The sequence below is a fragment of the Cinclus cinclus genome, chromosome 22 (assembly GCF_963662255.1).
Source record: "Cinclus cinclus chromosome 22, bCinCin1.1, whole genome shotgun sequence".
NCBI lineage: Eukaryota > Metazoa > Chordata > Aves > Passeriformes > Cinclidae > Cinclus > Cinclus cinclus.
Window position 1 is genome coordinate 5,427,706 of NC_085067.1, and position 16,403 is coordinate 5,444,108.

General features: G+C 44.8%; 1 protein-coding gene across 1 annotated transcript; it reads right to left on the bottom strand.

Annotated features, from left to right (window-relative positions):
- Positions 1–2,617: 2,617 nt before the first annotated feature.
- NIPSNAP2 (nipsnap homolog 2) lies at positions 2,618–15,889 on the bottom strand. The gene is made up of 10 exons (XM_062507140.1): positions 15,804–15,889; positions 12,201–12,340; positions 12,065–12,110; positions 9,310–9,404; positions 7,397–7,467; positions 6,941–7,081; positions 6,503–6,534; positions 5,252–5,346; positions 4,384–4,467; positions 2,618–3,678 (listed from the first exon to the last, which is right to left on the bottom strand). The coding sequence occupies exons 1-10, from the start codon at positions 15,887–15,889 to the stop codon at positions 3,614–3,616; spliced, it is 855 nt and encodes a 284-aa protein (XP_062363124.1). The 3' UTR covers positions 2,618–3,613.
- Positions 15,890–16,403: the final 514 nt, after the last annotated feature.

The following is a 16,403-nucleotide window of genomic DNA, read 5'->3' on the forward strand; positions in this document are numbered from 1 at the left end:
CACATTGCCTCATAATAATCACTGCTTTTCATAATTAGCACTGGATTTCCTTAATTTATGATGATTAAACCAAGGTGCCATGAGCCAGCTGGTGTCCAATTGTTGAAGCATCACCAACAATTAAAGCAAATATTGGTTCTGTTCATTCTGTGACATCACTGGGGAGGAGATGGGGGACAGAGGAGTTAACACAGCCCAGAGTGAGGGGTGCAGCTCCCAGCGATGCTGTCAAATCTCAAATGTTTTTGGCTTGAAGTTACAACAGCATTTAAATAGCAGAGAAGTAGAAGGGTTAAAAGAAAACAAATCCAGAATCAAACTTGTGGTGCCTTTTGGAGCAAGGCAGACACTTAAGAGCTCCAGAGGATCTGCACAGACTTCAGCAAACACCACAGAAGCCAAGCAGACAATGGCTGGCAGCGCTCCCCACAAATTCTGGGAGTGTTAAAGATGGGCTCTTTGAAATTCTTCCTGAGGAAAGTCCCAGCCAGCCCCCAGGGCAGCTCCTGGACAATCCTGCTTTTGTTCAGGCAAGGCTGCAGGAGCAGGGCACATCTGAAGTGTTTCTGCTCCTCCTGGTTCACAGTGAAATCCCACAGTTAGGAAATTGAGGAGTTTGTTTGCTGTTTTTTATGGAATTAAAAGGCCACGAAGGAAATAAATCTGACCTGGAGTTGATCAGCTGGAGCTCCAGGCACTGGGACATGGCTCAGGGCTCTGCAATTCCCCCAGTGCCCCTGCCAGGAGCCCTGGAAGGGATGTTAACATTCACTGCAGGAGCTTCTGCCAGTCGGGGCACTATGGAAACTGTGGGGCCGTGCCAGGGATTTCACAACAGCTCTTTAGGTCAGACTGGCTTGGAAAAAAAATGCCCCCCTCCCCTTCCACTGGGCAAATATCGAGGCTGACCTCTAGCCCGGGAGGCAGCAGGAGGATTGCTGAGCTCAGGGACAGGCTCAGCTGTTTTGTCTGTGAAATAGTGGAAAATTCCCAGCAGGGAATAGGGCAGGGTGAGGAGTTCCAGTATCACAGGTTTGCCCGGACACATCCCAGCAGAGAGGGGCAAAGTCTGGGGAGCAGCACAGGTCACACAGGGAGCACCTGGGCTCCTTCATAGAAACCCTTTTAATGTGATTATTCACTGAGGCAGAATTGCTTTAAGTTATGTATTTGCATGAGGGACAGTTTGCACCTTTCTCTGGGACAATTAAACTGAGTTTTAATTGTGTCATTGCAGTGGAGCAAGAGTTGAGAGCTGCCAGAGTCCCTCCCAGGCACTGCCCCTCACTCTTCAACCTTCGGGAAGTGATTTCAGTTCTAACTCCAGCAGTTCTGCGGTGAGAAATGCTGAGGGATTGCTCCTCTAAGGAAAACTTCAACTCAGCCATGGAATTAAGAGGGAAAATCCCAACAGCGTTCACAGAACCAGGGAAAACCAGGCTCAGGCAAAGGGGAGCCAGGAAAGATTGGCATTATCCATCTACATTGGAGCTGACATTATTATCTGTAAGGAAAATAACGGGAACTGTTTTATCTGCAGGTAAAATAACAGGAATGAACCTGTCCCTGAGAGCAGCCAGAGCACGAGCAGGAAGCTCAGAATGAGGGGAGGAACATCCATAACTCATGAGGGCAAGGGGAATTCAGAATTCCAGGGGGATTCAGATCCTGGCAGTGGGTAAGGGACCTGCACCCTCTGATGTCACCCCACAGGACATCCAGTCACTCCTCTGATTCCTATTCAGGCAAAACTTTGTGGCCTTTGAACAACAAGAGCTGTACCAGGCAGAATTTAATTCCTGGTGAAGGTAAAAAACACAGATTGTATCAGAACACAAAAAATTCTGTAGATCCAAAAATGGTTTTTGCTGTTTGTCTCTGGCTGAGATTGCTGGGTGAGTTACAAGGACAATTCTCCAGGGAAAAGAAACCTGGGAGGATGCTGGGAAAGTTAAAAAGGACTGGAAGGTGATACTGGCATCCCTTTTTTCCTTCTGCAGCTGAAGATCAGCCCCAAAAGTCTGGAAAAATGGCAGTCCCAGGTGATAGCACGGCTGACTTACAAGGAGGATCAGCTCAAATGATTTCCTTGGCCCACTGAGCAACTTAAAGCTGATACAGCACAGAATTTGATCAGTAAAGTACCATCATCACTTGACAACAGGAGGAAAATATAAAACCAGACAAGAACCAGATCAAATATTGACTCTGTCCAAGAGGAAATTCAAGGGGAGGCACGAGTGCAGTGTATTTCATGAAAGCACAAAACACACCTGAAAAATGAAGCATAGTTTGTAGAGAAAAATCAAAAGGAAAAGTGTTTTGTATTTATCACACAGCACTCAGAACCTCCAGAACACTCAGCAAAATGGATGTGATGGAGAGATTGTAAATTCACTTTGGAGTGAAATTCACTTTGGAGAAGGAGAGCAGAAAATGGGAAATGCTGCCCCCGACCCAGAAAAGTGATACTGGTTAATAAAGCTGAAATATTCTGAACTTTCCATACTAAACACTGCAAGAGGAGATAAAACACAAGTGGTGGAATACATAGGAGATGCCAGCAAGAAGTGAAAATTAAAAGGATTTTATTGACTGATATGTTCTTCCTGAAAACTTCTTGAAATGTACAAACTGGACATTCAGAACTGCTTTGTACATTCAGTATGTTACACTGATTCTTGGAGCCACTTAGAGAGAGAATATTATTGTCACTTACAGGATGTTCACATTGTTGCAGACACCAAAAAGTGTGGATACATTCTAGTCTAAAAGTGAAACCAAAACAGAACTGGACACCATGGTACACGGAAATGCCAACCCCAGCTTCACACACCAACCCAGCCACGGGGACTGCACCCCAATGTGAGTCTGAACCAGCACTGCTTATTAAATTCAACCCCTTTTCCCAGATTTTGGAGCTGTTTGGGGAGGGAAATGCTTTGGAGTGGATTGATTCCCTGCAGGGTGTTCAGGCAGTGTCTGTGGGGGAAGCGTGGCTCACCCTGCGTGGGATTCATTCCAGGGGAGGCTGCACACAAAGGTGTGCTCAGAGACCCTGCAATGCCCCTTTCTGTCCATAATCCATCCCCTGGCACACAGGATTATCCCAAATTAATGACTGCCTGCTAGGAAATGGAGATCTGCTGATTTCAGGCCTGTTCTACCAGCCAGGGGTGATTTCACAGCAACCCCAGAGCTGCTCGTTTCACAATTTGACATGAAATTCTCATTTCTCCAGAGCTCCTCACTTCACTCCCACGTTTGTTTTGGAAAGCTGCAGTCATGAAATGCTCACAGTAGTGCTGTTACTGAGCTCTGGGCAGTGCCTGTGGAGCAGGGGATTTCAAATCCTGGAGGTCACACGTTACCTGGGGACCTGGCCCACAGATTTGGACTTGCTTTCAATTCACTTTTTAATTACAGTCCTGTACTTTTGTTCTTTTTCCCCCCCTCCCAAGAGCAGAAGGTCATGGGTTCTGAAGAAAAGAGGTCTCTTTTATAAGCTCAATACAGTACTTTTATATTTCAGACTATGATATACAGTGTATACCATAAATTAAGACAAATACTTGTCACTTCATCTATGTAGGCACAAGAAAAATCAGTGACTTTACTGAAGTGGAGAAATCTTCAAGGGTATCATGATTCTGGATTCCATCTCCTGAATAAGGGGCACTGAAAAAAATGGAGAGAGGTTTTAATTTCACTGACAGAGTTCAGCACATTCAGTAATCATCCCTCTACCATGGTGGTTTTGGGAAAAATTGGTTTTAGTATCATCTCTCTGCTCTTTTGAAGACAAATATTTCCATTCTTTTCACCAAAATGGAAGTGATCCTACATTTTTCTGGTGTAACTTCCTTTGAAATGTGCCCTATGGAACCCAAATCTGACATGCCTGGCACACTTCTGGGAGTTTTGTTGTGACAGCTTTCTTTGATCTCAAAGATCTCCTGGCTTTTCATTCCAAAGTCTAAATTCCCTTTTCCCAGCAATGCATTTAACAAGGCTCCTGTATTTCATGAAATATTCAAAGCAATCACTTAATATAAAGGTAAATTTCACTCCTGGCTCCCTAAATCTTTGGACAAGCATTTACATAAACCTGTTCTTCCACAGAAGTGCTGCTATAGAAATTCAGTATTAATGCAGCTATTTTTTAACACACTAGCAACTTTTCCACGTACAAGCAGCTGCAAAATTCACTTTACAGCTCAGTGCAACATCCCTCTGCTCCTTTATAGACTAAAAACTGACACACAAACACCCATTTCTCCCTGACATACAGAAGTTTTTCTCCCAGTGGGATGTGCTGAAGAGCAGAGAGGGTGGCACAGCCCAGAGTCTGCCCCCAGCATTCCAGAGAAGTTAATGGGTTACCTGTGTAATAAACCAGTTCATCCCAGCCAGGTTTATGCCACGCTGCATTCCTTATATCTTCCCTGGTTTGCAGGTCTTTGTAAGCTGGGAAAACAAGCACAAAGTGACTCCTTTCCCTTCTGCACAGGAAGAGATTCCTTGAAAGAATTCCAAGGAGGAATTAGGAGGCTGGGAACAGCGGGAAGGAAAAAAAATCAGGAGTTCTCTGCCAGAAGGAAAAGATCCCAGAGCAGCAAAAGCAGAAGGAGCTGGGGAAGCCAGAGAATGCCTGGGCACAGGTAAGGTAATGCAGGGGCACAGCTCTACTTGAGGGCTGCCAGATTGCTGAAATATAAAATTCTGGATTGTTTGGATGTGAAAAACCAAGTAATTTCTAACAAATTATTGTTTTTCAAGTTGAAACACTCCTAGAGGTGTTTATGAAAATGAATGCACAGAGAAAGCCAAAACACCTCCATGCAGGAATGGAAATAAATGCCTGACTTTCCTTTCTGCAGTTGTGGTGAATGTGAGGCTTGATATGAAACTGTAAAAAAACTTATTTCAGCATGAGCTGGGATGGCAGGGTCATGGCTGTGGGACTAAGAACAAACATTGAGCTCCTAATGAGAAAGGGACAGCAGAAACTGTGGGAGGAACAGCACAAAAGAGGAAATGTTCATTTCTTGTTTGGTGAAAAATGTATTTGCCTACATAAAAAAAGAAAATTAAAAATCAGCAAATTAAGAAATTAAAAAAAAAAAGAAAAAACTTCAAACCCTAACTTTTAAGACGTTTCCTTTGCCTTTTGTAAAAATATTTCCTCCTGGGTAAAGTGACTGGGCTATAAAAGTGGGAGAAGAAAAGCAGAGAACAGGAATTTATTTACCCCAAAGGTGATGGACCATGTAGAGCTGTCCAATCTGGGAGAAAAATCCCCCAACTGCTTCATTACTGTCCTGTCGGAACCGTATTGCACGAGCCCTGCAGAGGAGCAGAGACACATCAGAGCCTGCACATCTGGGCAGGAAATCAGAGAAAATGGGGAAAAAAACAGAGTGGAAGGGAAGCTGGAATGTTAAACTGTATTTGCTGTGCACTTCAGCAATTAAATTGAGAAAAAATCTGCGCCGTGCTCGTTTTCAGCACTAAGGAATTAAGATTTACCTCTGTGTCTTGGTAGGATGCATTAAAATTGGAGGCTATGTTTTCACTAAACTTTGCATTCATCATTTTTTAACCAAATTCAGGATAAAGAGAATTGCTGGCACAAGGTAAAGTGGCCTTTTTACAGCAGGTTTTATAACTAAATCCTGAAGTTTTAGTCATGTCAGCTTTGCCACGTTAATTTTGCACAGATTTTGTGGTAGTGGAATACAACTTTTTATACACGTGGACTTTTGCATAAATTAACATAAATATTTCTCTTGTTGTATCTTATAAAACAGATTTTATACCAGCGGAGATGTGCCTATTTTATATTAAAAAAATCTAAATTAAATTTGTTCAAATGACTGTAATTGAAAAAATGGTATCAACGACAAGTCTGAAAATCTTAAGTCCTCACCTTTGTCGAGATAATTGAAAATACTCCAAATTGTTTTAACTATCAATCACTAGAATTGCAAGGACAGCAAGTATAAATTGAAATAAGCTCACAGTGGTTAAAAATAACAAAACCAGAAGTATATAATCAATAGAAAACTGTCTCAAATACTTCTAACCTATATATTAAAATACAAATGTGCTGCTCAGCAGCTTTTCAAGAAGCAACTTGACTCTGAAAGCTTAAAGAGCCAAGATTTAAGCTGCAAGTAGTTTTGGGAAAGATGAACCAGGCCTCCCAGAAAAAGTGACACTCTTCCCAAGGAGCCTTCTGCTGAAAATCCAGGCTTTTTTTGCAGCAAACTAAAAGGGTTCTAGGAAGCAAAGCCAAACCACAGAGGGCTGTTTGTGCACAAAATTCCATTTTTTTTTCCTCAGAGGGTCACAGGACTGTCTGAGCAGAGGTGCAAGTGCAGCAGCAGCCCCTTCTCTGGAGGTTTGGTGGCTCTGGTGCCACCCTGGCACCTCCTGTCCTGCTCTTTCCACACCTGCACCTCTCAACCAGGAGCACCCCAGGGCTGAAGGCAACACTCACCAGTAATTGCCCCATTCAATCATTGTTCCAGGCTGCAGAAACAAAACACACTGTTAAAGCTGCAGTTTGGAAAAAAAAAAATAAAATTATACAATTTTCACACTGTTTCTGTCTGGAAGCCACCCTGCATGAACAAAGTCCCTTCCTCTGAGTGGTAAGAATATTAAAATTATCTCTATTTGCTCTGTTTACCACCTGTTAGTCATCTCTGAAGCATCCCTCAATGCAAGCACAGGGTTTCAGCCCTGCAGACATCAGGATCTTGTTGGAGCCTGCCTTCACCTCAGACCCCACATCTGAGAGCAGCCCTGACTCAGAAATCAGCTTGGATAAAAAAGCAGAATTTCCAGACAAGCTCTGCTTGCCATAAAAACCCTCCGAAAGTTTCAGGACAGCACAGAGCTTGAAAAATCAGAAAGAAATAAAACTGTGACTTACTCTGAGTTGGTAGGATCTCAGTTCATAAATATTAGGGCCATCTCTGGGAACAGGTTCATTCCAGAAGCTGAATTCCAGCAGGAGCTGGTTCTTACGGGAGAGGAGCATGTTACCCCTCTCCTTACGGAATTCTGTGAATTCCTGAAAAATCACGTGGGAAATGGGTCAGATTCTGCAACAACAAACAGCAGGACACCACAGGGTGGCTTAGATTGGGGTTTTTGTAATGCTGTCAGGGTCGTGGGACAGTGAAATCCTGACAGGAGTCTGAGTTCTCCCTGGTGAATCTGAGAATTCCACGGATTTCCACGTGAAGTATTCAGGAATTAAATCTGAGTGTGCCAATAAATCCTCTCTCAAAAGAGGTTTCTGGGCTTGTAGATACTCTTGGGTATCTAAATCTGCATTTTAAAATTTGCTCTGCCTGTTCTTTTTAACAAAATCAGTATTTTTTACCTTATTTTGACGAAGTTTGCTCATGACCTCATTGAGAGCTGGGTAACCTCCCTCATATCTCCACAAATGAACTGAAACACAGAACATTTCAGGTTTTTTTCAGAGATGTCCCAGACCAGTGGTAAATCTCATGGAAAAATCACACTACAAAATGCTCTTCACACTACCAATTACACAAAAAATAGAAACCAGGCAGCAGGTTTGAGAATAGATTTCCATTAATGAAAGCACTACACATTGGAATATTTTAGGGGTAATGGAATAATCTGCTTTTTGAAAGGGCTTCTCTTGGAAAATTCTGCAATTTACTCTGAGGGTAACAGGGGAATTTCTGAAAGGACTTTTTGTGCCATGTTAGTAAAATGTGATGACTTGTCATGACTGTTATTGAAATTAAGATTCAGCTGAAGAGGATGACTTAATTCCAAAAATGTGCTTTGTACCAATTTCATCTATGAGCAGAAGAGGGGCAGATTTTCAGTAAATTACTCCAGCACAAAAGCAAGTCACTTTCTGTAGGACATGAAAAATGATGCAAATGTTATTTCTGAGCTCATAATACCATTAATAAAAGCAGAAGATATCTGAACATCTGCTGGGATTTCCCCCATAGAAACAATTCCATTATCTATGTTGGTATCTAATTTTTTTTTTTTCAAAGCACTCCTTCTTCAACAAATCAGAAGAAACCCCTGTGATAAATCACAGAAAGATCTATTTACAAGCATTTAGTATAGCAAGGCAATCATTTCACCTCACAGAAAAATAAAACCTATTTTCTCCCCTCTTAAGCAGCTCTGTGCCTTTTCCAGGAGCAAACAAGGCTGATGGGAGGCACTTCCCTGAGAGGGCAGATTTCTCCTCCTGCTCCTGCTGCCTCACCCCCAGGGCAGATTTGATGGATCCACCTGATAGGAACAAGTCAAACCCCACAATCTGCTTTATTCCAGTGTTACAAGAACATTTCCAAGGCAGGCTGGGGATGCAGTGGCAGATCCAGCCTGTGTTAATCTGTTCCAAAAGCTGCCACTGGGACTCGCCTGAGGAATTCTCCTTTCAATTGCTCTCATTCCCCAGTTCCCCTTCAACTTCCAGGGTTGGCTCTCAGACATTGTTTGGTTCATCTGCTGTTAATTCTCTGCATTTGTTCAGTGTCAATATTGCAATATGCTGGCAGTGCAGGGAGAATTGATGTGTGCAGGAGTTTATTTTTTAATTGGGAAGCAACAGCACCAATCCTGGCACAGCTCTCACAGAACCTCTGTGGATTTGGATCTGTGGCTTCCCATTCCTTCCAATTCCCAGGGCATTTTTCAGGTTTTCTCTCTGCATTGGGCTCTTTGGAGTTACCTCTGTAGCAGCTCTTCAGTCATGTCTAGTTCCAGTTTGTTTTCATAGTTAGGCAGTATCCTTGTATGAACATGAACAGAAAGATTTTTACTTTCCCCCAGTAAAGCTGAATGTTAAGTTTACAATGTAGATGGATTGGAATGATTTGCAATTCATTATCATACAGCAATTACAGTCTGAAAGGCTGAGCAGAGCTTTTATACTGCCCAAGGAGGGATAAACTCTGCCTTTGCAAGAGTTACCCATAAATATTCAGCAGCTGTGCCCACAGGACTCTCTTTTATAAATATATCCCCAAAACCTGTGAATTTTAACAACCATCACCACCTGGAAAACATGAAAATACATCAACAGCAAGACAAAACTGAAGGAATGGAGGCTCTGCTGTCCAACCCAGCACGACAAAAGCAAGCAGTGCACATTTAAGACAGCTGAGAAGTGATGCACACACCCCCTCACTGGACACACTCCCCCAGGGGGTTTGGGTAACAACAGAGATGATTGAAAAAGAAGAAACCTGCCAAGCACATGGGTTTACATTGGGTTGTACTTCTATCTCCTACCAGCCTGATCTTGCTCTCCGTACCACGTGTTCCAAGTCCCCACCAGAGCACAAGGGTAGTGTTTTTCTTCATGAATCTTTGGCAGCACCTCTTGACTTGAAAACAAGGAACACACAGACACTGGGTTGCATTGCCTTCAGGGAGGCTACAGTTGATAAATGTATTAACACAGCATCATGCTAGGAACATTCACAAGCTTTATTCTGCAGAGGAGAAAGCTGAAATATCATATTCTGCTATGCAGGGAGAAGGTGGTTACACCCTCAAGGAGAATTAAGGTGAGTGTTGCCATTTTTTTTTTTTTTAGAAATCTTTAACAAAGAATTCTTTGTATGCAGTAAATTAGGTGTATCTAAATAATGATGTCTATCTAAAAGGTTATCCAGCACATCAGGAAAACAAGTATCAGGATATCTCACTGAAAATTCAGCCTACATGGGTGATTTGCTTGAGGAAAACCTTTTCTTTGCTTGAGGAAAAGTTCCCCTCAAGGAGAGGAGAATGTTCAGAAATATGAAAGCACACTTTCCAAACCAGTTACAATTGCTGAGCTGAATGAATAAAATAATTTGATAAATGAAACAATGGCTGTACCTCAGAGTACTGCTCTTTGATGTCAGAAAGTGCTCTTACCTCGAGGCAGCTCACCCATTAATGAACAGTGGGACTGCCTTAAAAACACCTCCAACACAAAATTTCTGTCTGACTCTTCCCAGGATTTCGAACACTCTTTCAAACTTTAGAAGTGGCCCATATTAGCAGGAGGAAATTAAGTTTGCTGATTGCTGACAGCTTTCCCTGCACTGTGCCTTGATGAATAAGTCAATTAGTCTGGTTGAACTCTGCCTTTTCTATTTTTCCCTGAATAATTACCCTTCTTCCTCAGTTTGGCTCACAGGCAATGAGCCTCTGCACAGTATCAAGGAATAAAAAGCAAGCTGGGCCTGGGCTGGGAGTCATTAGAGATGAGTTTTCCTCTGGATTCTGCCACTGACTTTCCACACAACCTTGAGCAAATCTCATTACCAATTTGTACCTTGACATTTTCTCACTAGCCAGAGTAAATAATATGATAAAATGACTCTCCAAGGACATTCCCAAGGATGTTTCATCACCAGTTCATTTTTGCAAAGCAGAATGAGATCCTGGAAAGGCAGCTTTGAAGAGGGATGGGAAATTATTGCATAATTCTACCATATATTGTTGCAAACTAGAAAAAAAAATGCCCACATAACACCATTAAAAAAATTCTTCAGAAGGGCTCCTTAACCACAGTGATTCATGAAATATCCTTGCAATTGTCTTCATTACATTATTTATTAATACCTGATGAGTAATCCTCATTTTGATTTGATACAGAGTTAACCTGTTCTTTTTTTTTTTTTCCTTCTTCTTCTTTAGGGAGAGGCAGGAGGGAAGTTCAGAGAGGCTTAATTTTATTTATTATTTAATCAAGTTGTTTCCTTGCCTGAAATACTTCAATTTGCTTTGGAAAGAATCAATCTAACCACAGATATTTCATCTGACTGCTGTCAGCAGTTTCTTTCTTTGCTGTTTGTCTCTTTCCTTGAAAACAGAAATCTCTGCTCTCACTCAACATTCAGGCAGCTCATGAAATACTGCAGAGAAGTGATTCCCTGCCTTGCATAATTGGACATGTTTATATTCAACTTTTAAACAGCAAGCTGGCTGAATGCTAATTGTCCTTTAGCGTGCATCTATTTTTTAAACAAAACAAAACAAAACAAAAAAAAAGCTAAAAATACCTCGACTGAATGTTCTTCTAGTGGCTTTTAATGCTTCTATAGCAGGGGAAACAGTTCTGGGTTATCCAGCCCAACACAGAGGTGACAGATGAGCTGTGCAGCCACCCAGTAACAACAGCTGAGGACATGAACTGGGAGCTGGGACTTCCTCCCCTCCCTCCAGCCCAGCTGCTGTGCTCACACTTCAAAGCTGGTTGTAGGAAAGTGTCATTATGCTGAGAATGTTTTTTATTGTCAGTGAGAAAAGCACTGCTGGGTGTGAGGATCACTGCATCCCCAAAGTTAAACACACAGTTCTTTCAGGGCTCCAGAGGGGGGATTCTGGAGGCACAAATGGAGTAGCATTTCTGCAGTTTTACCCTTCAAGCAGTCCATTTCAAAAGGGAGTAATTCATGTGTGCTCTAAGCTGTTACTTTTTGGGAAAAGTGTCCCAGAACTGCTCCCCTGAGGGAATCACCCTAAAGAAGAGACCCCATCTAAGGGTTTGTGCAACTCTTGGGAGCAGTTCAGCAACAGGAGTTGTGCAGAAGGAGATCAATGAGCTGAGAGGAAATCAACCCCTGGGTTTTTAACATCTTTAAGTTCTACCCGAGGTGAACCCTGGTGTAGTTTTATTTACCAGTGATCTCTCTTTGCTTCCAGTGTGCAGGCAAAACCCCTCCTCAACCTGGCAGCTGCAGTGGGAATGCCAACATTCCACCTTTCCCTGCAGGGATCAGGAACTTTAAAACCACTCAGGGAAGGAGGAGAGCTGCTCCAGCAAATGTCATCAAAGCTCTCAGGACAGAAATCACCCTCAGGAAATGACAATGCCAAGAGGGAAGTGCAGTGAACCAAGTACAGGACTTTTTGCTCTTTCATAGGATCTATTTAACACCAAATCCTAAAAAAGCAATTTTTATCACCTCCCCTCTATGTAACTATGATACCTGCCAGTTTTCAGACCCAATTAACGTGTCTAAAAGGAGAAGAGAACTCACACACTTACCAGAGCTTGTTGTAGGCCTCTAGACATTCAGGTTTGACGTTGTGAACTGCAACAACAACAAGAACAACAGCAACAGGGTGAGGTGGGCAGGGACAGAGGGAAGGAATGGTGCTGCTGACACAAAGCCATCACTCACACTGCAGTTTGTACAGGCTGCTGGTCTCTCTTTTGGCCAGGAGGTTGGAGTGGGCGTCTTTCCTGGGATCCACTTTGCGCACGAACAGGGATTTTAGCCAGCTGTCCTCACGGGCACTGCGGGCTGAGGAACCCAGCCCCCTGCAGGGAACAGGGACAGCAACAACCACTGAGCCTCTGCAATTCCCACCAGGCAGGCAAGGCAGCCCTGAGTTCAATGTCAATCCCAGTATCACAAGGTACACATCGCTGAAACTTCCCACCCAACCCCTCCCAGCAAGGCAAAGGAGGCTCAGCCCCACTGAGATTGATCGTTTCACTAGATACAGTCATCCACATTATCCGTGCTTATTCCCAGTTTCTGCTGCCTGTTTATTCTCTTTTTAACCCATTGTCTTTGCCCAGGGCTGGGTCTGGCATGGTATAAGCAGTCAGGAGTGAATAAGAGCAAAAAACGTGCAGCAGGAAAAGTGTGCGCAGTGTAAAAAGGAAAGGAACTGCCATATGCTCCTGTGCTGCTTAAAGACAGCTCTACAAAAGGGAAAGGGAAATGTCTTTCAAGAGGAAAAGTAGCATGAAAGACTAATTTGGGAAAAAGAGATGAGTGGTAGGAAATAAGCAAGCAGGAAATATTCCAGTTCCAGATTCTGGCAAGTGCATCACGTCGGGACACGGAGCCAGGCTCTCTGTACAACATCCACGTTTCCCCTGCCTCAAAACACAAGGTTTGCACTGTCCTTTCTTATCTCATCTTCATTCAGCTTTTCCAAGTACACTTTCAAAACAGTGTCACCTCCCTTAACATCAGAGTACACAGACCAAGTGGTAACTGTGTTTTTTTAAGTGATGTGTTAAAGGAATTATTCCTCTTTTCCAGATGATCAGGACAAGGAATCTGATGCATTTAACTGATCCTCTACAATATCTGACAAGCTCAAATGCTTCTGCTTCTTCCTCTTCCTTCAATTTGCCTTTTTTTAATAGCCCCATAGTAGCCACAGTGAAGAAAATTAATTCTGTCATGAGCATCTCCTGAAATACTAAAATATTAAATGTGGTATTTATACCAGATATATTTACTTCCAAGCTGGAAATTTCAGCCTTTTCCTGCCTCAGATGTCAACTTTTCACCCTTATTACTGACTTGGGGATCCAGAAGACAGCTGGATTTCCAGCCCAAATTTTTCTTCCAGGAAAAAAAAAATAGGGAAAGAAAAATCTCTATTTCCTTTGGGAAAATATCCCCCTGGACACACCTGTATAACCCAAAAGCAGTTTTTTACAACAATTCACCTTTTAATCCCGGTGTCAGAAAAGAACATAATGACCTGGTTCTGCCCATGGGAGCAGGATGGAGGAGAGGGAAAGTATTTCACAGCAGAGAAATAACAACCACAGCTGAGACGCCCTTCAGCACGAAGAAATAATACATAAATCTTGGTGTGTTTATTGAAAATGGTGCCTTCCTCACCCTGGGCACACACACAAACAAGTGGCAGTGCTGGAAGCCAAGCAGCTATTCCTGAGGGCAGGCATTTGAAGGGCATTCCATGATAAGGCTGCTGCTGGAGTGGAGCTTTCTCCAAGTTTGGAGCACAGGGATGAATCCCACCCCAGAAATTCAAGTTTTGTTTTAAAACGCTCCCTCAAATTAAGCCCATCCTGACTCCAGGATGCAGAATTCAAGCCCAGTCTCAGACCTGTAAACTCTCACCATTCCCTCCCTTTTACTAAACAAAGTTAGCAAAGTAATACTTGAAAAACTCATCTATGAGGATCATTGTTGTCAGCAAACTTTGAAGAAGAAAGAGAGAAATAATCCTGATGCTTTTATTTTTGTGAATGTCATCAGCAGCAGGAGTAAGCTGGAGCTACAGGGGTCACTCTGAAAAGCAAATTTCCTTGCTATTAGGAGAATCTCATGACTTGAATGTTAAAGTGCACCTAAAACTGGAGGTATGGTTAATTTTCAAAACAATGACATGAGTAATAATTTACATTTATGGAAAATCTTTTCCCCAGCAGCTGTAAAGCTCCTCATGAGCACCGACTAACAAATCACAACTCAATATACACCTCACATAGAATAAAGGTAAAAGGCTAAGTTTATTAAAGCAGATGTTCACTACACCCAAACTGAGATTCAGGGGCCTGATTTTTAATCAGTATCCTAAAATACCATTGTCACCCCAGACTCCCACAAACCAGGAAGCCCTGAACTGATCACTGGTTCAATTTTTTGGCCAATCTGTACCCAAAATTAGCTCTGGAGGAGCAGGGACTGAGTTCAGGTCTTTAAAGAGCTTAAGCATCAACTTGTCTTTGGTAGCAAGTTCTAAACCTGCAAATATTAACTATGGGCTTTGTTTTCTTGCTACAAAGGTTGGGCTCTGAATACAAAAGGCTAACACTGAATAGCTTCCTTAGATTAGATTAAAAATGTCCGGGAAAACACTTATTTACACTTAGCTCCTGCTTTAGCACAAAATATAACCTGGGTGGGACATACCAGGTCAAGTATTTAGACTCTTTAGTAACCCAAATCTGCCTGGAAGAGCAAGAAAAACAACTTGTCCATAGTTTAACCGATTTTGATGTGTGGTCTAAACAAAGTTTATTTGAAACTAAAATAACTCCAAAACACACATGTAAAACCTCACAACACATTCCCTGAACAGCTGCTTGAAGGGATGCTTCCAGTCCTGCCTATTCTTGAGACACCAGCTTTCCCTGTTCCAAAGAAAGGGAGAAAAAACTGTGTAGTTCCATCCCAGCTTGGGAATTCCTGTGTTTCCATCACCTTGTGCCTGCTTCCTACACCTGGGAGGTGCCCCAGGAGCTCAGTGAGTGTGTCTGCACCTCGGGCACCCCCGCACACAGAAATGCAAATCTCTGCATCCCAAAACTTGAGGGATGTGCCTGTCTGTGTGCCCTGGCAGCGGGAGAGGGGCGCAGATCCCAGCTCCCGTGGGAAGCACGGACACACCAGCCCCGAGTGCCGAGGGGATTCTACGAGTGAATGCTGAATGCAGGAAGATGCCGGGATGTGCAGCCCAGCCCTGGGGAACACACAGATTTTGGGTTGTGCACGCTGTTGCTCGGCAGAGTTGGGATCCGGAGCAGCCGCACGCCCCGATCCTGGAGGAGGGACAGCGCGGAGCGGAGCATCCAGGTAATTAAATCCCAGGAACACACACGTGCGTGCAGGCACGGCCGGCCACCCCGAAGGCCGTGTTTGTGGGGTGCCCCGTGTCGGTGCGGCGGTGTCCGTGCAGGCCGGGGGTCCGTGCGGGGATCAGGGAAGGGCTCTCTGTGCCCCCTCAGCCCGGGCACCGCGGCCGCCCCGTCCCGGCCATGCTCCCACCCAGGGGCGGACTCGCCGAGGAAGGGGCCGGCCTTGCGGCCCGTGACCTTGAGGGCCACCCCGCTGCCTCTCACTCCCCGCCCCAGGCCCGGCCGCTGCCCCGCGAGCGGGGCGGCCATTTCCAGCCTGGGAAGGGGACGCTCTGCGCGGCGGGGCGCCGGGTGGCTCGGGCGGTGCCGGCTCCGCGTTCAGCCTCCCCCGGCGGCCCCGTCCCGCCCGCCTCGCCCCCTCAGGGCTCACCTGAGGGCCAGCCCGGCGCCGGGCTGCAGGCGCGGCAGGGCGGGCGCTCCCGCCAGGCTCCCCCGCAGCAGCACTCGCGCCGCCATCTTGCTCCCGCCGCTTCCCTCCTGGGCCGGGGGCTGCGGCCACGCCCCCTGGCGGGCAGCGCTGCCTGCGCATGCGCGGCCGTGGCGGCGCCGGGACCCCCTCACGGCCCTGAGCTGAGGGGGGACCCCAGCCCCACTTTGGGGACACAAAATCGGGTTTGGGGAGACCCTGCCCCGCTTTGGGGGGACACAAAATCGGGTTTAGAGAGACCCAGCCCCACTTTGGGGGGACACAAAATCGGGTTTAGGGTGACCCAGCCCCACTTTGGGGGGTCACAAAATCGGGTTTAGGGTGACCCAGCCCCGCTTTGGGGGGTCACAAAATCGGGTTTGGGGAGACCCAGCCCTGCTTTGGGGACAATTCGGATTTAGTGGGGTCCAGCCCCAGTTTGGGGACACAAAATTTAGATTCAGGGGGACCCAGCCCCAGTTTAGAGGCACCAAGTCAGATTTAGGGGGACCCCAGCCCCATTTTGGGAGGACCAACTTGGATTAGGGGGACCCAGCCCTGGTT

Excerpts from the sequence above, each read along its gene's own strand:
- NIPSNAP2 (XM_062507140.1), bottom strand. The coding sequence starts at position 15,889 with ATGGCGGCGCGAGTGCTGCTGCGGGGGAGCCTGGCGGGAGCGCCCGCC. Across the intron at positions 6,535-6,940 it reads TGAGATCCTACCAACTCAGA|CCTGGAACAATGATTGAATG; the intron begins GTAAGTCACAGT and ends TTGTTTCTGCAG. Across the intron at positions 5,347-6,502 it reads ATTGAATGGGGCAATTACTG|GGCTCGTGCAATACGGTTCC; the intron begins GTGAGTGTTGCC and ends GCTCCTCTGCAG.